This window comes from Thamnophis elegans, unplaced genomic scaffold, assembly GCF_009769535.1.
Source record: "Thamnophis elegans isolate rThaEle1 unplaced genomic scaffold, rThaEle1.pri scaffold_93_arrow_ctg1, whole genome shotgun sequence".
Classification (NCBI taxonomy): Eukaryota; Metazoa; Chordata; class Lepidosauria; order Squamata; family Colubridae; genus Thamnophis; species Thamnophis elegans.
Genome location: NW_022473916.1, coordinates 70,921 through 94,210, shown reverse-complemented (window position 1 = coordinate 94,210; position 23,290 = coordinate 70,921). Strand labels below are relative to the sequence as shown.

Below are 23,290 nucleotides of genomic sequence, written 5' to 3'. Positions count from 1 at the left end.
AAAATGAGGACCCAGACTGCTGGGGGCAATAATGCTGACTCTGTAAACCGCTTAGAGTGGGCTGTAAAGCATTGTGAAACGGTATATAAGTCTAAGGGCTATTGCTATTCTATTCTGTATTCTATTCTATTATTTTCCTGTTATTCTTTTCTGTTCTCTATTCTATTCTTCATTCCAATATTTATTCTTCTCTTCTATTCTTATTGCTATTCTTTCTATTCTATTCTATATTCCAATATTTATTCTCTTCTCTTATTGCTATTCTACTTTCTATTCTTCATTCCAATATTTATTCTCTTCTCTTCTTATTGCTATTCTATTCTACTTTCTATTCTATTTTCTATTCTACTGTTCATTCCAATATTTATTCTTCTTTGCTCTATTATTTCTATTCTACTTTCTATTCTATTCTTCATTCCAATATTTATTCTTCTTTACTCTATTATTTCTATTCTATTTTCTATTCTATTCTGTATTCCAATATTTATTCTCTTCTCTTCTTATTGCTATTCTATTCTACTTTCTATTCTGGTCTATTCTTCATTCCAATATTTATTCTCTTCTATTCTTATTACTATTCTATTCTACTTTCTATTCTATTGTTCATTCCAATATTTATTCTCGTATTATTGCTATTCTATTCTACTCTTTATTCTATTCTATTCCTTATTCTCTTCTCTATTCTCTTCTTTTTATTCCCTATTCTCTTTTACTCCCTATTCTATTCAGATGTGACGGCGCAGTGGTTGGAATGCAGGCTAGCCTCTCCGACTGGCTCAAGGCTGACTCAGCCTTCCGTCCTTCCGAAGTCGTTAAAATGGGGACCCAGATTGTTGGGAGCAGTATGCCGAGACTGTAAACCGCTTAACAGAGGGCTGTAAAGCACTGTAAAGAAGCGGTATACATCTCTAAGGGCTGTTGCTATTGTCAGTCTGATGATATTACCTAGTTCGGTTAATGAAACATCTGCAAGAACACCACCAAGGCTCAGATAGCATCAACGACCCCTCGGATTAAAAGCATCTGCCACGGAGGCAGCCCAAATCGCCTCACCTTCTCCTTAACATTTTCAAACGAAGAGGGCGACACCACAGAGAAGCAGACCAGGAACACATCTGTCTGTGGGTAGCTGAGGGGCCGTAATCTGTCATAATCTTCCTGTCCTGGGGGGGAAAAAAAATGAAGGAGACGTGACATCAGTAACCTGGTCTTGGGATGGAGGAAAGGCTACAAGAACAACATTTCACACAGGTGTAATACAGGTAAGTCCTTATTTTTATTTGAACATTTCATCTTCCATTTAAAACAGTGTGTCGTCTGGGTACCAATATCTCTGTGCAATCAGAATTTACAGTTTTCATTACATTGATATTAATTCTCTAATCTTACAATAGTAATAAGCACAATAAACCTATTCATTTCTCCCTCTTAACATTTCTTCCAGTAAGAATATGATAGTAATATTAAACAGAGTAGGCTTAACAGTCATACTTGTAAGAATCATCGTATTGTTTACATCTCTGTCTTAAAGTATTTAGTACCATTTATTTAGTACCATTTATTTCTAACATCTGTTTTTGTTCTCAATCCCTCCATAAAATAGCTCCAGGTAGTCCTTGACTTATGACTACTGAGCCCAACATTTATGTTGCTAAGTGAGAAATGTGTTTAAAGTCAGTTTTGCCCCATTTTATGACCTTCCCGGTTCTATTTATGAAGCGTTGTTGTTGTTAGCCACATGGTTGTTAAGTGAATCTGGCTTCGTCAATTTTACTCGACAGGTGGTCAATAAAAGGGACACTGCGACAGTCGTAAATATGAGTCAGTTGCCAAGCGTCCATGTGTAAATCAAGTGAACATGGAGATGCGGCAACGGTCGTAAGTGTGAAAAATGGTCCTAAGCTGCTTTTTTCAGTGACGTCATAATTACAGCGAACTGCTGTAAGTCGAAGACCGCCAGTACATCAGTCAAAGGCTTCAGAATTTTAGCTCTGATATATCGGTATAAGAAAGGAATATTACGGAAGAGATTTGAGCAAAATTATTGTATTTTTCGGAGTATAAGACGCACCTTTTTCCCTCAAAAGAGGGTGAAAATCTGGGTGCATCTTATACACTGAATACAGCATTTTTGGCCTCCCGAACCCTCCCCTCCTTTGCAAAAATGGACGTGCAGAGGGCTTGGGATGCCTGCAAAGTGCTCTTGAGGGCTGGGGAGGGCAAAAAGGAGCAAAAAACGGGCCGTTTTCACCCCTCCCCAGCCCCCAGGAGCACTCTACAAGCCTCCCAAAGCTCTGCATGCCCCCCCTCCTTTTTGGGGTGTGTGTGTGCAAAAAACATAGCGTGCAGAGGGTTTGGGGAGGCCTGCAGAGTACAAAAACTTTTTTTTTTAATTTACCTCTTCAAAATCATGGTGCGTCTTATACTCCAGTGCGTCTTATAGTCCAAAAAACATGGTGCCTTCCTTTTTCTTGGGATGACTCCAACTTTTAAGCTGTGCGTATTCCAAAGAGAAAGCACCCCCTCCCTTTCCCAGTTGTGACTCAGAGCTCCAAGCAAATTAGTTGGGATGTAATTCCCAGAATAAAATAGTTGCGCTTCCGGATTGTTGCTTCTAACAGGAAGAATGGCAACACCAGAGCTAACTCGTGAGGCTAAAAATCAAGGCCTAACTCCAAGGCCAAGACACACAGATACTGCCCTGCTCCGCTTTCTGTGAAAAGATCGAGGCAGCGCTTGGCAAAATAAATGTAATACTGCAGATCACTCGCGGTTCTGCTTTCTGAGGGCCTTCCTGTACCTAAAAATTTCCTTTCTCTCTTGAGATATGCAAAGCAGGAAACGACAGCTGTAGTCATCCCGTGCGTGTCATTTCCCAAACCAAGAAGTTCTGGTAGATTCTCTCAATGCATTCACAGAATGCGAAGGCTGGAAAGGACTTTAAAAGGGATACGGGAGAAAAGCAAGAACTACCGTGTTTCCCTGAAAATAAGACTGGGTCTTATATTAATTTTTACTCCAAAAGACGCCTTGGGGCTTATTTTCTAGTTAGAAAATAGGGCACTAAATGCATTCGTCTGCTTGACGATCTTAATTTTTGGGTCTTATTTTTGGGGTAGAGATTATATTACGAGCATCCTGAAAAATCATGCTTATTTCCCAGTTTGGGGTCTTATTTTGGGAGGAATAGGGTATCCACCTATAAACGTTTTATTCCTTCCCTCTGCTAGAGAGGCCCCCAAAGCAGCTTACAAATTAATAAACAAACTGCCCCACAGAAGGAAAAGGGGGTGGAAAGGGAACACAAAACAAACCAACATTCTTTACGTGACATTGCTTTGGGCAGATGTAATATTGCTCTGGTTTTCGGCACACGTATACATTGAAGTTTTATCGTCTTCCGGCGCAAGCTTCCGCTTAAGGCGCTGAAAATGGTCCCAACGCCTGACATACCGGCATAGGCTGTCGTACAATACAGCCTCTAACAACACCAGCCTGTCCAGGACACCTGGTAATAGGATTGTGTAGCTTTATACTAAGGAAGTTGGCAAGGCACCAAAGTTTGCATGGGGTGTATGCCCAGGAAGACTTCGTGGTGCCCACGCTGATCGTCTAAAAGCTCTTATGAGACTTTCCAAAACAAAGAAACCTATGGAGGTCCTCTGCATGCTAAATGTGATGGTGACCGAATCAAGAGAGCATTGAGGAACAGAAGATGGTTGTCAAAGTACTGAAGGCACAAGCACTGAGTCAAAAATTAAAGTGACTGTTTGTATTCTCCCCCCAATAAATGAAGATTAAAATTAAAAAAAAAAACATTGAAGCTTTATCAACAGTCAGCCAAGTTGTGCTATAGCGACTACGAAGCATCTTCCTCAAAGGATGGACAGACTTAAAAAGCAAGTTACCTGCGGTATCAAACAGGCCTAAGGTGTACGGCTCCCCGCCAATCATCACTGTTACAGCATAGTTATCGAACACCTGCAGAGTTAAAAAAAAAAAAAAGAGGCAAGGAACAGCTTTCAGCGTCAATCATTCATCTTCCAAACATAAAGCATACCTGGGACTCAAATCAACTATTTATATAGAAACAGGAGCCTGTAATAAACCAGCAGAACAAGTCCAGCCGTCAGTAGTGGGCTTCAGTAACAGTCTAATCTAGCTGGGAGAGGAAACCCCTTTCCAAGTTTGCTATCGCAAATTTAATCAGCAAAATATATCCTTAACAACAATAGGACCCAACCTGCCCAATTCCGGGCCATTATTTTTAACCAAACAATTAAGTCTACGTGTAATTACAATATTGTAAGTTTCCCCGCCTACAAATCAAAAGGCTTTTTTTTTCTTTTTTAAGAGAAACCTGCAGACTGACATTTGAACCTAAGCAGGCCTTTTTAAAATACAATGTTGTTTTAGATTAAATATCTTGATTTAAATAATCTTTCCAAGCAGTTGAAATGTACTTGAATAGGCTTAAAAATCAGGAAACTTGAGTGGTAGCTTTTCCTTAGGACTGAAAACCAGTCACTCACTCTGCCCAACCCACTTCGTAAACTGGGAGGCAGGAGAATTAGGTATGGTTACTGGCATGAGTGGTGTATAAAAAGGCAGGAATATATAAAAATTTAATCTAATCAGTAATACAAAACTAAGCAGATGGACATGTACTAAGGTCAGTATTCACATATGTATACTAGCTAGTCTTAGGGGATTTTTTTGGAAGGGGGGATTTTGTGGTGCATTTTGGAAACAATTACAAAAATATAAATAGAACCTAGGATGCATCGTTGCCTATAAACACACCTTTTCGCTGCTGTTCAACCCAGGGAAAATATATATATTAATTTAATGCTGGTTATACATACGGCAAACAGTTATTAATTTACTTTTGTTTACGTAAAGGAGCTCATCAGAACTCACATATGATCCTGAAAGGGCGCTAATTTGGAAAGGTGCAACTAGCCCCCCCATTTATTAATCCATCTGAACTTTGGATCAAAATCTCCAGTAGCGGTTGCGCAAGGTTTTAAATACTACCGCTGAGTATTTGAATCTAAACACATTGCTTTTAAAGCCAAACGCTTTAAAAAAGTTTTTGTTAAGCAAGCAGAGCAGAGGAAGCAAAATAACCTCGCTGGAAGCATTAAGCCACTTTTGGAAGGCTCGAAAATTTATTGAGCACGCTGTCCCCAACCGAGAGGATATTCGTAGCTCAGGGTTGAACCGCGGGGGTCCTTGGTGCACTGATGTTGCTACCTAGTTTGGTAATGAAATGTCTGCAAAAAGGCAGCCAAGGTCAGTGAGCACTGAGAGTGCCCAAGTGATCACCGGCTGCTTGCATAGCTGAAGGCTGTTCTCTCTTCCAACAGTCTCAGTTAATCCATTGTCGAGGTGTGCAAATGCAGACACCCAGGCCTTGGCAAGGATGTGGGCTCCTTTAAGGCTCACTCACCCATGCTGCTAAGCACCTCCTTCACATGCTTTGCCAGACCTGCTAGCCATTGTTTCTACTAACCATTACCATGACACCTCAGATGTTCAGTGCAAAGGGTAAATGATACTGCGAAGTTCAGCCTTCGCTTCCTGTATTCAGAGTGACTTCTGATGTCGTCATAAAGCAGTTTGACAGTGGGCATTTGTTTTGTGAAACTTTGGCAAATGGCACAAGCTGGCGTTGTCACGCCGAGGTGTAATGTTCATACGAGCAATTCCCAAAGCAAAAATTCCAAAAAAGCAGCCCTGAAACTAAAATGCAAATGTTGTTGCGTCACACTTGTCACTTTTGAACACATGCACAGGTTTTATTTCATACACATAGATCTAATTAGCAGTGCCCTAATTCTGTTCTTTAACCTTTTATTAAAGGTTAACAAAGGAGGAGGGGGAGAGAGAAAGTACCACTTTGTACTCACCGTTGGTACATATTCAGAGGGAAATTTATTTGTCGTATAAGAAATTAGAAGACATGTTTTACCAACAGCACCATCTCCCACCACCACACACTTAATTGTCTGCATAGTTCAAAATTTGTTGCTATTTCAGGTCCAAAATTAATCTGGAAAAATAAAAACAGGAAGTCAGGTTATTACGTGAAGGATAGAAAACGTGTTATCATTTCTTATTGCACTTTCTGTACAGGCCTCTCAAGAAATTCAGCTACAGTAAGAGAATGGGAGCATGAAGGGAAGATTAAAACCAATTTCCCTCACATAATCTAGCTGATTATAAGATTCTGAATTATACTTTAGTTTTGTTCCCTCGTAAGGAGAGCTCCGGGAAATCCCATGAAAAATTTGCTGTTCTCAGGGGATCCTGGGTGGTAGAAACATTGGTGAAAAGGCCCCAAATCATGATTAACAAGAAGCTGAAAGCTTTCTTTCTTCCCCCAAACAGAAAATGCCAGCATTTGCATAACACATCCTGTGCAGGCTTTTCGATGAAGAAGGAATATGAAACAAGGGGCTTGTGTAGTGCAACGCAAGGCCTTACATTAACATTACACATTGTGCAGCACAATGTAAAACATTTATTATTCATACTGGCATTAAACTTCATGCCAAAGTTAAGAGTTTGGTTTTTAACCACAAGAACTTTCCTTCCTGTTTTTTGCAAGTAGGCACTCCGAGGTAGCAATCGCAACGCAGCTTATTTCTATCACTTGTGCATCACAACAAAGAACATGCTTTTTTCAAGGTGCTGAAATCTACCAACACCAAAATCCTTGTGCAATTGTTTAATTCTGCTTCAAGGGATTCCAGTTTCTTTGGGGAGTGTGTGTGTGTGTGTGAGAGAGAGTGAGTGAGTGAGTGAGTGAGAGAGAGAGAGAGAGAGAGAGAGAGAGAGAGAGAGAGAGAGAGAGAGAAAACAAGAAGCAGTTTTCTTATTTTTCTGATGAAATCTTGAAGATTCACACACATCCATGGTCCTACTCCCTCAATAGCAGCCTTTCTAAGAAACCTGGGAGTTCTTAGAAGTTGGCTGGTTCATCATCTAAATGTAGAGATGAATTATTTTGAACAGCACAGATTTATACCAAGTACTGGCAATACTGTGAGGGCCCCTCCTATTAGTGGGAGTGTCCCTCTGTATCACTGAACTTTGGTTTCCTGTTTCTCTCAACATCCAACAGGCCGGCCAACAAGGAAGCAGAGCTGCAAAAGTACTGGGGACTGTTGATGTAGGGTTTTAGAAGGAATTGGAGTAAATAACCACCATAATAAAAGCTTGTTAAGACTTATTAGTCTCATCAAGACGCGTCTCTGGAGAATATATAATTGTTTTCTCCTGCAGAAGGCCTGTTATGCAGCCACAGTAATACACCAACTTTACTCTTCACTGAGGTATAACATTTTATACACTTCTGGTTATTTTTCACTCACATTTGTTTCATTTCACCTAAAATGGAAAAAAAAAACTTTTCTCAAAGAGTCTAAACAAAAATGAGTAATTTATGCAGCACCACACCAAGAACAAATATCTGGATCTCCACTCTGGCCAGAGAAGTTTAAAATGAGCATTTTTTAAAAAATTAACCAGTCATAGAAAATGAAGAAGCTAAAGTGTTCTAAGGCACTTAGAACACTTTAAATTTAGGCAGACAATCGACCTGCCACATAACACCCCAGATGTAACAACTATAGATATAGAAAGAAAAATAAATAAATGAATTTGGATTGTGGACAATGCCTGGAGACAGAAGAATGGAAGAGGAAGAACTGGAGAAAGTCATAAATATCTGCAAACAGAAGAACAACTGTGGCAAAAGAAAGCCAAGATAGTACCAATAGTAATAGGCACCTTGGGTGCAATCCCAAAACATCTGGAGCACCACTGGAACATCATCAGCATTGACAAAATTCCCATCAGTCAATTGCAAAAGCCATTTTAGGGAACTACTTGAAATTATAAGACTGCGTTCTCCACAAAAGATAGATAGATAGATAGATAGATAGATAGATAGATAGATAGATAGATAGATAGATAGATAGATAAAGATAGAACGAGCATACAATATGGCATTGATTGGACATCCTACATCTAGTATGAAGTGATAGCTAAAGCATATGTACAATCTCAGTAACTGCCGAATACCATAAGATTAGAAAATTTAATTATTGCTATCCATTCCTTGGCATTTAAGCTGGGACTGAACAACTATTTATTGCATATTCTGGACAGAAGTTTAACAACCTCTGAAAGGTTTTTAGCATGACATGTTTGAACACAATTTTCCAAAACAGGGGGAATACCTAAGTGGTATTGTCGAAATGACCGATCAGAGACCAATCAACACAAGGGAATATGATGACCGAGGACAAATCAACTGAGCTTCCACTCGCCAACACAAACCGATGGGCAAAATTTTTCCAGCGCAAAAGGAAATTTTAAAGCGTAAGCAACCACAAACAAAAGTCGATTTGCAATCCCTCAAGGGATTGGCTCTCCTGCTTCGTGCCTGTCTCGCAACCAGGCAAACATGGGCTGGGACAGGCAAGCAGAAACTCTGCAGGCCCTTAAGCCCACCCACTCCTTCTCCTGTCTGAGGTCAGCATTCAAATCAGGAAAGATAACATGAAGGGCTCCCAAGGCCATCTCGGGGCCAGGCTTACATTCAAAATCTCCCCGTCTCTTTCCTTCACACGATTCAGCCCACCCCACCAATCTGGATAGTAATAAAACCTTAGCATGGGTGGTGTAGCACATCTGGAGTGCTTCGTATGTCAAGGAACAGAGAAACTCTTTCTTAGATGGGGAAGATGTATTTCTTTGTAGGTTCTTCTGCATTCCCAGAACAGATGGCCTACAAAACGGGGACTTTCGATTGACAGGGTTTTTTCTACATTAGGGGAGTTTGCAGCTTAAAAACAAGACATAAACTTTATGTTATACAGAGAGCTTCTTCAAAGTCAATTTACAAAGAAGGCAAGCGTCCATGGTGACTTTATTCAGAATGTCCAAATTCCATCTATCACTCCGTGAGACGCAATTTTAGATTGAAAATAAAATGTGAATGCAAAATATTGTCCTAAACCAAGTATTCGACAGAGCATTATGAGACATATTATATATTGAATTCACTTTCAAAGAACACCAAGGAGACGTCACTGAACTGTCTACAAATATTATATACATCTAAGTAATCATTAAAGGACTATCATTTCCACATTACAGGTGAGCCAATTTCCATTTGAATAGGTAGAAAAACTAATCGTTTAAAAAATGCTCTGATTCAACACTCACTATATCATTACATAAGAGAATCCACTTTTATGATTCCCATAACTGGCTTGCTTAAATACCAGTTACTGGTATATAACTGTATAATCTGTATTTATGCTGAATTATTTCTAAATTAAAGGCATTAGTTATTCTTTATCCTAGACCAAGAAAACAAATTCTATTGGATTAAAAGGAGTGGGAAATATCTGATCTTGGGAAATATCATGCAAGGTATTCAAGTTAGTGAAGACATGGTATAAATCCTGCCTTTTTCAACCTATGAAATTCAATGTTCCACACCCATCCTTGAGACAGTGGAGTTCAAAAGCCACAGAAGACCTGCCAGAGGTAAATTTGAATGGGAAAAAGGAGCAAAGCTCCCCACCAATCACTCAAATGCTGCCATCCAGATAAAAAGAAAATATGTTCCAAGTACCAGTCAGGGATCTCCCACCAGGCAGCCTCCAAACTTAGCAACTTTTAAGACTTGTGGATTTGGCTGCATGGCTGGCTGGGAGTTGAACTCCACAAGTCTTAAGATGGCCAGGTTTGGAGAGAGCCCTGAGGTGGTAGGCCATTACATTCTGGGTATATGCAACATACCTACAGAACTGTACTGGTCAGGCTATTTCCAGCATAAATTAATTGGAGTTTTAATTAATTGCCCCAGCGCAAAAGAAAAAACCTTATGACTAACATTCTCGTTCAACGCAAGGGAGCCCTGAACTGGATTCCCAGCACTTTGTGCATGTTTAAACCTGTTAAGATTTTAATGGGGAGACTTTGAGCTCGGTTGCCTTTGGGTTCAGGGTGCAGCCCAGCAGAAATTGGCAAAATCCCCCCCCAACCTGCCCCCTTTTCCTAAACATCCTGAACCAGCCCCATCTTTGCAAGTGTTGGGGGCCAGTTTTCCATCTTAGAATTCTAGGGTTGGAAGGGACCTTGGAGGTTTTCTTCTGGACTTCAACTCCCAGAATTCCCCAGCCAGCCTTAATTGCTTTAAAGCAAATTAAAATCATAGAATCCCAGAAAATTGGAAAAGAAAGGAGACAGGAAGGAAGAAAGGGGTGGGAGGGAGGGGAAGGAACATGGAGGAAGGAAGGGAAGGAAAAGAGAAGCAATGGAAGGAAGGGGGAAGGAAGGAAGGAGAGCAGAAGAAAAGGAGAAGAGATTAGGGAGGGAGGGAAGAGAGGGGAAGGAAAGGAGAAGATATGAGGAAGGAAAGGGGAAGGAAGGAGATAAGGGAGGAAGGAAGGAAAGGAGAAGAAAAGGAGAAGAGGAAAGAAGGGACAAGGAAGGGAGGAGAGGGGAAGGAAGAGGGAGGAAAGGAAGGAGAAGAGATGAGGAAAGAAGGGAGGGAGGGAGGGTTTAAGGAAGGGGGCAAAGGAAGGAAGGGGAGGAGTAGAAGAAATGAGAAAGGAAGGGGAAGGAAGGAGAGCAGAAGTAAAGGAGAAGAGATTAAGGAGGGAGGGAAGAGAGGGGAAGGAAAAGAGAAGATATGAGGAAGGAAAGGGGATGGAAGAAGATAAAGGAGGGAGGAAGGAAAGAAGAAAAGGAGAAGAGGAAAGAAGGGACAAGGAAGGGAGGAGAAGGGAAGGAAGAGGGAGGAGAGGAAAGGAAGGAGAAGAGATGAGGAAAGAAGGAAAGGAGGGAGGGTTTAGGAAGAGGGGCAAAGGAAGGAAGGGGAGGAGGAGAAGAAATGAGAAAGAAAGGGGAAGGAGTGCAGAAGGAGACGAGATGAGGGAAGGAAGGAGAGGGGAAGGGAGGAGAGAAAAGGAAGGAAGGGAAAAAAGATATGGAAGGGAGGGAGGGTTTAATCAAAGGAAGGAAGGGAAGAAGAAGGAAAAGAGAAGAAATGAGAAAGGAAGGGGGAAGGAAGGAAAGGAGAGGAAAGAAAGAAAGAGGGAGGAGAAAAAAGGGAGGCAAGGAAGGAAAGGAGGCCTTTCCCATCCGCCGCCAAGGACGCTGGGAAAGCAGTTGGGAGGACCAGGACCCCTCCCCCTATTCTTCCCCCCCCTCCGCCAGCACCGGAAGAGGCCGATCCCTCCCGAGGCCCTGCTCTCTATGGTCTTCCGGGCCTCTTCGCCCCCTTCCTGGAGCCGTCGGGGAGGGGAAAAAGGAGAGGGGGAGTCACAGCCAGACCCCCCCCCCTTCTGCCTCCCTCCCCCCACCTTGGAGGGGCGTCTCCTCGCCCCACAAAACACACACGGGTTGCTCCCCCTCCCTCCCCGAACTCCAACGCCCATCCTCCCCGGCCGCCCCGCTGTGAGGAGGGGGGGGGGGACACACCTGGCAGCGGGCGGGGGTGGTGGTGGTGGGGGGTAAACGAAGGGCAGCAAGTCCCCCCCCCTCCCGCTCTTCCCCAACCGGGGTACCCCGGCTCCCATCATCCCCGCCCCAGCGCGGGGCCAGGCCCCGGGGAGGATGGGCGTTGTAGTCGTCGTCGCCCCCGTCCCCCCCCCCAAAAAAAACACAGGAGCCGGCGTCCCCCTCCCCCTCCCAGGAAGCGCGCCCCTCCCCCTCCTTCCTCCCCCCTCAGGAGAGGGCCGAGCTCCCCTCCCCCACAAAAGGCTGAGGCGGCGGAGGGAGAAGGACGGAGCCTCCGTTCCCCCGTCGGGAGACGCACCGCAGAGAGAGAGGACGCCCGGCTGGCCTTCGCCCTCCTGCCGGCCTGCCTTCCTTCCTTCTTCCCCCCCCCCCCCCCCCACTCAGCCGACCGGGCCGAGAATCCCGTCGTTGCCGCCGCCTTCTTACCTCACAGCGCTGCTCCGCCGGGCGTTGGCAGCTCGCTGCGGGGTCTCCTCGCCTGGGCAGCAAGGGCGGGCGGGCGCGCTTACGTCACCGCGTCCCTGCAGAGGCGGGGCTTCAGGGAGGGCACGCTCGGAGGAGGCCCCGCCCACCGCCGGTTCTGAGAGGGAGGGGCGGCTTAATAAGGCCCGCGTCTGTGAGTGTACGCGCATGCGCACGAGCGCGCACATAGGCTACATCCATGTATGCAGGTTCTCTGTACATGTGTATATATATATATATATATATATATATATATATATATGTATGTATGTATGTATGTATGTATGTATATACACACACACACACACACACACACGTGTATCTGCATGTATATACATGCCTCTGTGTATATACATGTGTTATGGGCATATACATGCCTGCATGTATACATACGAATGTATATACATATGCCTCTATACATATATCATGAATGGATGATAAATATGCACCTATATGTACACAGACAGAAAATAGTGTTTGTCTCTATGTATATACATGTATGTTGCGTGTGTGCATATACACACGTATATACACTCACAAGTATGATACAAAGGCTACCATATATACATGTCTCTGTATGTGTATATATTATATACACACATATATATATATACATACATATACATACACACAGAAAGAGAGAGAGGGATAGGCATAGAGAGGAGGGTAGGGATAGGGATGGGCATATATAGAGATGATGGACAGAAAGACAGATGGTGGATGGATGGATAAAGGTAAGAGATATAGATAGACAGATAGATAGATAAAGATAAGAGATAGATGGATGGATATATATATAGACATAAAGATAAGATGGATGGATGGATGGACAGATAGATAGATGAGATATAGATAGATGGTTAAAGATAAGAGGTAGATGGCTGGATAGATAAAGAGATATGGACAGATAAATATGGATGGATGGATGAAGATAAGGGATAGATGGATAGATAAAGAGATATAGATGACAGAGATGATAAAGATGGATGGATGGATGGATGGATAAAGAGATAGATATAGATAGATCAATACAATTTATAGGGTGTATCATTTTTTTTAACCTTCAATTTCCAAACAGGGATGCTCAAAAGTTGTTTTATTTTTATTAGACTTTTTAATTCCATTACTGTTATAAATAATTCAAGGCGGTGAACATATCTAGTAGTTCTTCCTCCTCCTATTTTCCCATTGACAACAACAACCCTGCGAGGTGGAGAAGGGGGGGGACAGGCCCAAAGTCATTTTCATTTCGCATGAAGCAAGAAAAAAAAATACACTCAGGATTTTGACGACTAGGAGGAAAAAAATGGAAAAAAGGGAGCCTTTTTGTAATCCTCAAGATCATTTTGTGATCATTTTTGCTGTAAAGGAAACCGGAAACTTCTTTGCGGTTTTTTTTATTGTTTCTCGTTGCATGTTTGTGTTTATTTTTCCCTTCTCTTTCCTTGTTTCTTTGTTCTGCTTCAACAAGTTTCTGTTCATTTTTAGTTTCTTAATTTTTTTTTTTAATATCCAAACTTTGGACCAAAAATTACTGCCTCATACCAGACATTCAAACATTCCCCGTGTTAAACATTCTTAATAAATCTGTTGTAAGTAGAGAATTTTCCCTCAATGCAAAGGAATTCCTAGATAAATAAAACTATTAGTTAAATCTCCTTCCTCTGATTATAAATAATTTTTTTTCAAAAAAAGAACTCTGGTTTTCTTTCAGTCCAAACTACCTCACGGGGTTATTGGGAAAATGAAAAGAAAAAAAAAACATCTTCATTCTAATAAATAATTCATTGGGAAGGCAAGATATATAATTAATGGTGCATTGTTATCCCACAGAGTTTGATCACATTCGTGGTAGTGGACTTTATTCCTGGGAACGGGGTGGGACTAGATGACCTCCAAGGACCCCTGCCACCTCTTACCTTCCCTGCTGAAGAGCAGGAAGATTCCCAGCTTGAGGGGGGGGGGAAAGAGGAGAGATGGTCTTAATTAGGACTGCCCCTTGCAGGAGGGGACACGGAATGAGGTTAAAATGACTTTCTCGGGCCGCCGTCCCGTCGCTAAATGGCTAAAAACGCAAGGATGGTGGAATCCGCCCGATTAAAAAAAAAATCAGTGAAAAGTTTCCAAACAAGTATTGAAGAGGACGTCATCCTCCAGTCGTTCTGTCCCCCGTCTGTTTCTAAAAATCAGCTGGGAGAAAACGGTTTGCGAAGAGGAGAACTGGACGTCCCCTTAATTTCGTGGTGGGAAACGAAACCGCCGTCACATCGTAAGGCCGCGGAAGTTGGGTTCGCCGCAGGGAGCCAGAACGGCTTGCTGGTCCAGCAGCTTCTCCAGGATGTTGAGTTCGGCCTCCCGCTTCTCCGCCTCGTCCAAAGGGGTCCAGGAGAGGTCGTGTTGCAGCTTGTACCCGGCAAGGAACTCGCTGGGGCAGTTAGCCCCCCACTCCTAGAGGAATGGGAGAATGGAGCGCGTTAATCCCCGAAAAAGAACAGTGCGCCAAGCCCGCTTTTCTCAAAATTCTTCCGGTAAAAGGAATGGGACTAAGAATGAAATGGAAAGAAGACTAAACTCTTAACAGGTCGCCATGAAAAAGCTGGGAGAAGATAACAAGATGCAAAACATCTTCTCTCGTCACCCTTGATGGATGTCAAAGTTGGGTTTTTGAAGGAGCAGGAGAGGGGAGTGTTGCGGCCCGCCAGCGGACGGACAGTGAGGAGGTTGGGGAGGAAGATAGGCCAGTCCTGGAGTCTGGGGAAGGCTCTGAGGAGGGCTCTGTGTCGGAGGCAGAGAGGGGGCCAGGGACACCTGACAGTTATCAGCTGCCTTCGGAGTCAGACATCAGGGAGGCAGAAGAACAGCTGGAGCCTGTTCCCAGTGTGCGCATGCACAGAGTTGCCAGATGAAGGGAACAGCTCAGAAATCAGGCCGACTTGGGAGTAAGGCCACAGGTGGACAGTGAATGGCCCCTTCCAGAGGGGATAAAAGAGGAGCCAAAGGGGAGTGGGGGCTTTTGCAGGAAACCATTCATTCATTCGTTTCAGGAGTGTGAAGATCTGTCCGTGAATCTCAAGAGACTTTGTGCCAAGTCTTTCCTTGCACAGCACCTCATTTGGGAAATATTGACCTGGCAGCTTTCCAAGCTAGATAAGGTCTGTGGTCATAAATACTCCTTTGAAAAACTGTTTGCCAGGCCTTGGCTGAATGTGAAGGAGAGGGATTTACATTTGTTTAATAAAAGGGGTTTTCTTGGGACCAGGAATCTCCTTCCTGCTTTTTGGGGAAGCCTAAATCAGAACAACCATTTATTTCTTTAAGACATTTATAAAGGTAAAGATTCCCTTTGCACATCTGTGTCAGTCGTTCCTGACTCTAGGGGGCAGTGCTCATCTCCTTTTCAAAGCAGAAGAGCCAGTGCTGTCTGAAGACATCCCCGTGGTCATGTGGCTGGCATGACTCAACGCCGAAGGCGCATGGAACGCTGTTCCCTTCCCACCAAAGGTGGTTCCTATTTTTCTACTTGCATTTTTCACGTGCTTTCGAACTGCTAGGTTGGCAGAAGCTGGGACAAGTCACGGGAGCTCCCTCTGTTATGCGGGGCTAAGGGTTCGAACAGCCGAATGGCCGACCTTCCTGACCGACAAAGGGTCTTAGTCACTGAGCCACCGTGTCCCTTAAGACATTTATAAGACCACCCAATTTCATTTCGTTGGAGGGGAACACAATAAAATCAAGCGTACCCTACGATTAAACAATTAACAATTAAAGAAGAACGGCCATTCACTCTAACTTAAGGCCTGGTGGGGAAATAAAAGAGGAAGAGGAAGAGAATTTAATTTTTTTCGTAAGAAAAAGGCTGGGAAGTATTTTATTCCACCTGTCAAATTATTCAGAAGAAACGATTAAATCTTTCACTGGACACTGATCATTGTAATGTGTATAGTAAATATGAACTACCGTATTTATCGGCGTATAACACGCACCGGCGTATAACACGCACCCCCCATTTTAACACAAAAATTTGAGTAAAAATTTTTTTCATTAAAAATAAATGACTTGGAAGCTCGGAACTTAATGTTGGATTAAAATTTATAACATTAGAACATGAATTATAACATTAACTCCTCTTAAAAGGCAAATATGAAATGAAAAAACACCTCTTTGAGCAAAAAAACTTAATCAGAATCACTGCTTTTTGGAAAACCAAAAACCTCTTCCTCATCTTCACTCTCTCCCTCTTTTTTCCCTTCCTTCCCCCTTCCTCTTGCCTATCAACTTCATCCTCTTTGTCTTTCTGCTCTTTCCCTCTCTTCCCCTTTTCTTCCTACCTCCTTCCTTCTCCCTCCCTTCTTCTTTTTCTTCCTTTCTTCTTCCATCTTCCTCCTTCTCCTTCCATTCTTTCTCCTTCCATCCATCTTTTCTCCTTCCATCTTCTCCCCCCCTCCCTTCTTCTTTTCCTCCCCCCTCCCTCCTTCCTTCCTCTCCTTCCCTTTCTCACACACAGGAAGGGGAGGGGGGCTATCTAGTCGCTTTCACAGCATAATTTCTTTATCTAACTTTTAAAAAACAGTGTGCAAATCAAACGAGATTTTCGTAACCTGCGAAGCACCAAGTTATATTATGTTGTTACAAATTCGCAGCTACTCCATTCTTTCTGATAGGGAACTACATTTCCCAAGATGCCTCAGGTCCTCAAAGCGCTGAACGCAGCTTTGCAATTGACTCCAGCGAGGCCCGGTAGCCGCCGGCTGGGGTGGTTGTCAGGGCGATGCGGAGCGGACGCGCCGTTTGTTACTGCTTCCAGCAATCAAGACGGACAAGGGAAGCGACTGAAACGGACGCTGGCCGCAGGAGAGCGAGGCTGCTGCCAGCCGTTTCACCTTGCGCAGCGAATTTGACTGGGTCCCGGGGCTTCTGCCGAGTGGCAGAAGCCCGGGACCCAGTCAAATTCGCTGCGCAAAGTGAAACGGCCGGCAGCAGCCTCGCTCTCCTGCTGCGGCTTCTGTTTCAGTAGGGAAGAAAACTTCCTTTCGCTTCCCGAATTTGACTGGGTCCCGGGGCTTCTGCCGGGCGGCAGAAGCCCGGGAAGCGAAAGGAAGTTTTCTTCCCTATTGAAACAGAAGCCGCAGCAGGAGAGCAGGGCTGCTGCCGGCCGTTTCACCTTGCGCAGCGAATTTGACTGGGTCCCGGGCTTCTGCCACCCGGAGTATCGGCGTATAACACGCAGGCAGGGTTTAAGCTTGCAATTTTAGTTTTAAAACTGCGTGTTATACGCCGATAAATACGGTAATTATTTCTGTCCCAGGCACAGAATTCCGTTTATAGGAAGAACTTTTGTTCTGCCTAAGAAGAGTCTCTCTTTCCTGTGTACCGATGTTCTCTTTTCTCTTCCTTTTTCCATAATGTCTTAAGTATATCGTTCCTCTTCGTCAAAACTTTTTGTCTTTCTTTTCTTATACAGGTTAATTCTTGACTTGCAACCGTTTGCGGAGTCACCATTCAAAGTTAGAAAGGCACTGGGGGGGGGCGGGGGGAAATTGACTTCATTTTTCTCACACTTACGACCACATGTGTTAAGTGAATCACTGCAGTTGTTCAATTAGTGACACGGTTGTTAAGTGACCCCGGATTTTGCTCGTCAGGTGGCAAAAGGGGATCACATTAAAACCGGAACCCTGCAGCCGCCAATGAGAGAGCCGAGGTGGCACAGTGGATAGGGTGCAGTACTGCAGGCCACTTCAGCTGACTGTTATCTGCAGTTCAGTGGTTCTAATCTCACCGGCTCAAGGTTGACTCAGCCTTCCATCCTTCCGAGGTGGGTAAAATGAGGACCCGGATTGTTGGGGGCAATATGCTGACTCTGTAAACCGCTTAGAGAGGGCTGAAAGCCCCATGAAGCGGTATATAAGTCTAACTGCTAATGCTACAATGGCATTAAGTGTGAAAAAAGATTTTTTTCAATGCCGTTGTAAGTTGGAACAGTCACTAATTTTTAGAGAGACACCAGGATTTCTCTTTCCCATAGACAGAATTTTGGGGCAGGGAATTGTGTTTCTTTTCAAGAGCCGAGGTGGCGCAGTGGTTAGGGTGCAGTACTGCAGGCCACTTCAGGTGACTGTTATCTGCAGTTCAGCGGTTCTAATCTCACCGGCTCAAGGTTGACTCAGCCTTCCATCCTTCCGAGGTGGGTGAAATGAGGACCCGGATTGTTGTTGGGGGCAATATGCTGACTCTGTAAACCACTTAGAGAGGGCTGAAAGCCCTATGAAGCGGTATATAAGTCTAACTGCTATTGCTATTTTCACCCAGGGTTTCCGGCGCCAATTTTTTTTTCCAGGTTACAAATACCTTTGGGGAAAGCAAAGAGAAATAACGCTGTCCGTTTTCTCTCCTGTACAGGTAATAAGTATTTCCAGGTTTTTTCACAAAGTTACAGGCCACGTGGTGGAGATCGGCGTCTCTTTTGGCGTCTTCCAGAACCTACAAGTTAGAAAACAAGGACATACTTGGTGCACAAAAATAGCTCAAAGTTCCCATCAAACATCTTCCCATCAAAAATTTTTTTGGCAATTTTAAGGCTATTGGATGACTTTGTAATAATTAATGAAATGCCATTAAGGTAGTGGTTGTTTTTCGTGACCCGTCAAAACCGCGCCCGGCTAAGCTGCGCCCGATTAAACCGCGTCGCTGACATCATCAACAGGGCGACAACAGCCAGCGCGGAGAAAGAAGGGTGCTTTAAATAGCGCTTTGAAAGCAAGCTGATTCAACTTAAGGTAAGGGTTAGGTTTAGGGTTAGGTTAAGGGTTAGGGTTAGGTTAAGGGTTAGGATTAGGTTTAGGGTTAGGTTAAGGGTTAGGATTAGGTTTAGGGTTAGGTTAAGGGTTAGGGTTAGGTTAAGGTTAGGTTAAGGGTTAGGGTTAGGTTAAGGGTTAGGATTAGGTTAAGGGTTAGGTTTAGGGTTAGGTTTAGGGGGGTTAGGTTTAGGGATTAATTTTAGGTTTAGCGTTTACAGCGTGCTTCTGTCTCCGCGCTGTTGTCGCCCTGTTGATGACGTCAGCTACGCGGTTTAGTCGAGTGCGGTTTAGTCGAACGCGGTTTTGTGGTAGAACCGTTGTTTTTAACTATGGATTATTCTGGGCAAAAAGACACTAAAGCTATTTCAGTCAAATGAGAAGAATGATATGTTGAAAGTAAGACTCATTAAGAACTTTGACATTTGATATGAATGTTAAGTAATGATTGTGCACGAAAGCTAATTGTAACCAATCCATACACTTTCTACAAAAGAGGTAATGTAAGATGATTGTTTTTTGTGTGTGTTGTTTGTTTAATAAATTGTAAAAAAAATTTTTTTTGGCAATTTTATGGTTTTTTTCCCCTCTAACATCCATAAGTGCTTGCTGAACAGTGAATTGTCTGGGTCAATGTATATTATACACAATACTAATAACAATAATAATAATATCTGTACATACTAATAATGCTATAACTTCTAACATTTACATATACATAGTAATTATAACTGTAATAAGGGGTGGCTCCCTATTGGTTTCCGAACACGCTTCAAGGTGCTGGTTATTACCTTTAAAGCCCTACATGGCCTAGGGGTTCCACCACAAAACGTTCGACTAAAGGGCACTTGACGAAACCGCGTAGCTGACGTCATCACAGGGTGACAACAGCGTGGTGACAGAAGCACGCTGTAAACGCTAAACCTAAAATTAACCCCTAAACCTAAACCTAACCCTAGCCCTTAACCTAACCCTAAACCTAATCCTAAACCTAATCCTAAACCTAACCCTAAACCTAACCCTAAACCTAACCCTTAACCTAATCCTAACCCTTAACCTAACCCTAAACCTAACCCTTAACCTAACCCTAAACCTAAACCTAATCCTAACCCTAACCCTAAACCTAACCCTAAACCTAACCCTTAACCTAATCCTAACCCTTAACCTAACCCTAAACCTAATCCTAAACCTAACCCTAAACCTAATCCTAAACCTAACCCTAAACCTAGCCCTTAACCTAACCCTTAACCTAACCCTTAACCTAATCCTAACCCTTAACCTAACCCTAAACCTAACCCTTAACCTAACCCTAAACCTAATCCTAACCCTAACCCTAAACCTAACCCTAAACCTAACCCTAAACCTAACCCTTACCTTAACTTGAATCGGCTTGCTTTCAAAGCGCTATTTAAAGCGCCCTTCTTTCTCCGCGCTCGTTGTTGTCGCCCTGTTGATGACGTCAGCGACGCGGTTTAATTGGGCGCGCTTTAGTTGAGCGCGGTTTTGTCGTGCCACGGGTCTAGGACCTGGATATCTCCCTGACCGCCTCCCGCAACATACCTCCCAGCGCCCAATAAGATCTCACAGGGTGGGCCTTCTCCGGGTACCATCGACTGCACAATGTCTTCTGGCGGCTCCTCGGGGGAGAGCCTTCTCTGTAGCTGCCCCGGCCCTATGGAACGATCTACCCCCTGAGATCCGGACCCTCCCTACTCTGTCGGCCTTCCGAAAGTCTGTTAAGACCTGGCTGTTCCGGCAGGCCTGGGGCTGCTGATCTTGACTGACCTTCAGCCCCCATGTTGTGTCCTTTTTTAATTCGTTCTGTCTTATATTTTAAATCTTTTAATATTTTCTTTTTTAAACTGTTTTTGTGTAAACCGCCCGGAGTCCTCCGGGATTGGGCGGCATACAAATCTATTAAAATTGAAAACTGAAATTGGCTCAGTGACTAAGACACTGAGCTTGTCAATCGGTTAGGCGGTTCGAATCCCTAGCACGTCCACGTAACGGAGTGAGCTCCCCTGACTTGTCCCAGCTTCTGCCAAGCCTAGCAGTTTGAAAGCGCGTAAAAATGGAAGTAGGAAAAATAGGGACCCCCCCCCTTTGGTGGGAAGGGAACAGCGTCGCGCCCACTAGCATTACCTTCCTGGCTTGCTCTTGCAAATATCGGATTTGTTCTGCAATGACGGTTAACCGGTTGCAGGCATTCGCTCGGACAAACCCGTCCGCCTGGGGAGAGAAAAGGCAGGCCTCTGAAACAGCAATAGCAATAGCAGTAGATTTATATACCGCTTCATAGGGCTTTCAGCCCTCTCTAAGCGGTTTACAGAGAGTCAGCATATTGCCCCCAACAATCTGGGTCCTCATTTTACCCAGGATGGAAGGCTGAGTCAACCCTGAGCCGGTGAGATTTGAACCGCTGAACTGCTGATCTAGCAGTAGCCTGCAGTGCTGCATTTAACCACTGCGCCACCTTGGCAACTTGGGGCAGCATACAAAATAATTTAATAACAGCAGCAACAACAGGTCCTTGGTTAGGACTTTGTTTTTAACCTATCCCAGGCTGTTAATTGAACTAATTGAAGATAAAATCAATTAATAATAATCTATTATTATTATAAACTTTTATGCCAACTGAGCGTTTAGAAATGCACCACAAATATCACTGACATGGTTGATTGATCATGTTGAGTTTCCCGAGTTTCATGTTTAATGAATAAAAGTGAAGAAAAAGAGGAGGAGGAGAACAGTGGAAGAGGAGGAGGAGGAGGAGAAGGCGAAGAAGAACAAGAACAAGAAGAGGAGGAGCAGAAGGAGTAGAGAAGGAGGAGGAAGAAGAAGAAACTTTAGTGCTGCCTTGAATGTAAAATGAAATGTCTTTGCATGCAGCTCTTAAACTTTTTAAGACTTTAAAGGATCACCACCTCCAATTTTACACGACATAAACATGACAAGACCCGCAGGGGGTTGGACTAGAAGACCTCCACGGGCCCTTCCAACTATTCCTATTTCCATTCTCTATATTCTTTTCTAAATAAATACAACATTACGTATAGATCCACATATATTATATGACATACCCACCTATATGACATATAACAATAATAAAAAATAATAAAGTAATATGTTAAAAAAACCAAACTAATATATACGACATACTCATGTACATTATATGAATAAAAATAATAATGATAAAAACCAAACTAATATATGACATAACCCATGTATATAATAATAATAAAATAATAATAAACCCAAACTAATATATGACATACCCATGTATATAATAATAATAAAATAATAATAACATTAATAAAATAATAATAACATTAATAAAATAATAATAACAATAAGAATAAAAATAATAAAATAATACAATAATAATAAAATAATAATAAACCCAAACTAATATATGACATACCCATGTATATAATAATAAAATAATAATAAAATAAAATAATAACATTAATAAAATAATATAATAATAATAATAATATAACATTAATAAAATAATAATAATAAAATAATACAATAATAAAATAATAATAAACCCAAACTAATATATGACATAGTCATGTATATAATAATAATAATAATAATAATAATAATAATAATAATATAAAAACCCAAACAACTATAATAATAATAATAATAATAATAATATAAAAACCCAAACAACTAATATATGACATACCCATGTATATAATAATAATAAAACTGATAATAATAAAACTACTACTATTAATAATAATATTGATAATAATATTATAAAAAAAACCAAATAACTAATATATAAATAGAAAACTAACATGTAAAATGGCAAGCCAGCACATAAGGAAAGACGCCTCAGCGGAGAGGCCCATAATACCTGGGGGGACAAGAGCCAGGTAATCAGAAATTCCCTAAAAACGGGGAGAAGGGGGGGGGGGGGCTCTCGTGTATTATATTCATAATATTGCCGTTTTTCTTCATTAACCCCGAATAACATTCTCCTATCGTTGGGATTTCTTCGTCCTAAGCAGCCAGGTGTCCCCCGGGGTCACTCTGGACACCCCCGGGGGCTGAGGTCGTTCGGCACTCTGCACATGCCCAGAGGCACTCTCGCTCACCTCCTTCACTTGCTCGGCTAAAGCCACCAGATCCGACGGCTGCGACTTCCGAGCGGCGGGGGTCAGCTGGAGACCCTCGGAACCTCCCCGCCGGACCAGCGCCGAGCTCTCCAGCGGAGGAACCGGAGCGGCCGCGAAATCCTCCCCTTCTCTGGCCGCCATGCTAGGGGGGCGGCATTGGCCCCGCCCACTCGGCTCTCCCATTGGACGGCCTGCCTTCGCGTCTCAGTAAGAGGGCGGGACCGAAGGATCCGGGAAGGTTTTTCATTGGACCGGTGAGCAAAGCGCTGCCTTCTGGGAGGCGGCGGGGCCCGCGGGGCACCTGCCAATCGGACGTCGCCCGGTGAGGAAAAGGCGGGGCAAGAGCGCCTGCGTCCT

General features: G+C 43.2%; 3 protein-coding genes and 1 pseudogene across 3 annotated transcripts in view; 2 read left to right on the top strand and 2 right to left on the bottom strand.

The window, feature by feature from the left end:
• Positions 1-1,504, bottom strand: part of WRAP73 (WD repeat containing, antisense to TP73) — a 21,219-nt gene extending 19,715 nt beyond the window's left edge. Inside the window, exons 1-2 of the mRNA XM_032238812.1 lie at positions 1,492-1,504; positions 1,054-1,163 (exon numbers count right to left, since the gene is read on the bottom strand). Coding sequence (XP_032094703.1) covers positions 1,054-1,163; positions 1,492-1,504 — 123 coding nt within the window. The remainder of the gene's footprint in view (positions 1-1,053; positions 1,164-1,491) is intronic.
• A 1,934-nt stretch (positions 1,505-3,438) lies between these two features.
• LOC116523682 lies at positions 3,439-3,872 on the top strand (annotated as a pseudogene).
• Positions 3,873-12,208: 8,336 nt separating this feature from the next.
• LOC116523689 (putative uncharacterized protein YIL100C-A) lies at positions 12,209-12,634 on the top strand (the record flags this gene model as incomplete). The annotated part of the gene is made up of 2 exons (XM_032238816.1): positions 12,209-12,337; positions 12,563-12,634. Coding segments are annotated over exons 1-2 (201 nt in total), but the record flags the coding sequence as incomplete, so codon positions are not given.
• Positions 12,635-13,457: 823 nt separating this feature from the next.
• CUNH1orf50 (chromosome unknown C1orf50 homolog) lies at positions 13,458-23,108 on the bottom strand. The gene is made up of 4 exons (XM_032238823.1): positions 22,913-23,108; positions 20,946-21,032; positions 18,358-18,489; positions 13,458-14,457 (listed from the first exon to the last, which is right to left on the bottom strand). Exons 1-4 carry the CDS (start codon positions 23,072-23,074, stop codon positions 14,272-14,274), a joined length of 567 nt encoding a protein of 188 aa, XP_032094714.1. The 5' UTR covers positions 23,075-23,108; the 3' UTR covers positions 13,458-14,271.
• Between the last annotated feature and the right edge of the window lie 182 nt (positions 23,109-23,290).

Coding starts and splice junctions, on each gene's coding strand:
- CUNH1orf50 (XM_032238823.1), bottom strand. CDS start 23,074: ATGGCGGCCAGAGAAGGGGAGGATTTCGCGGCCGCTCCGGTTCCTCCG. Junction 18,490..20,945: donor TGCAAGAGCAAGCCAGGAAG/GTAATGCTAGTG, acceptor TCTAACTTGTAG/GTTCTGGAAGACGCCAAAAG. Junction 14,458..18,357: donor TCTCTTTGCTTTCCCCAAAG/GTATTTGTAACC, acceptor CCATTCCTCTAG/GAGTGGGGGGCTAACTGCCC.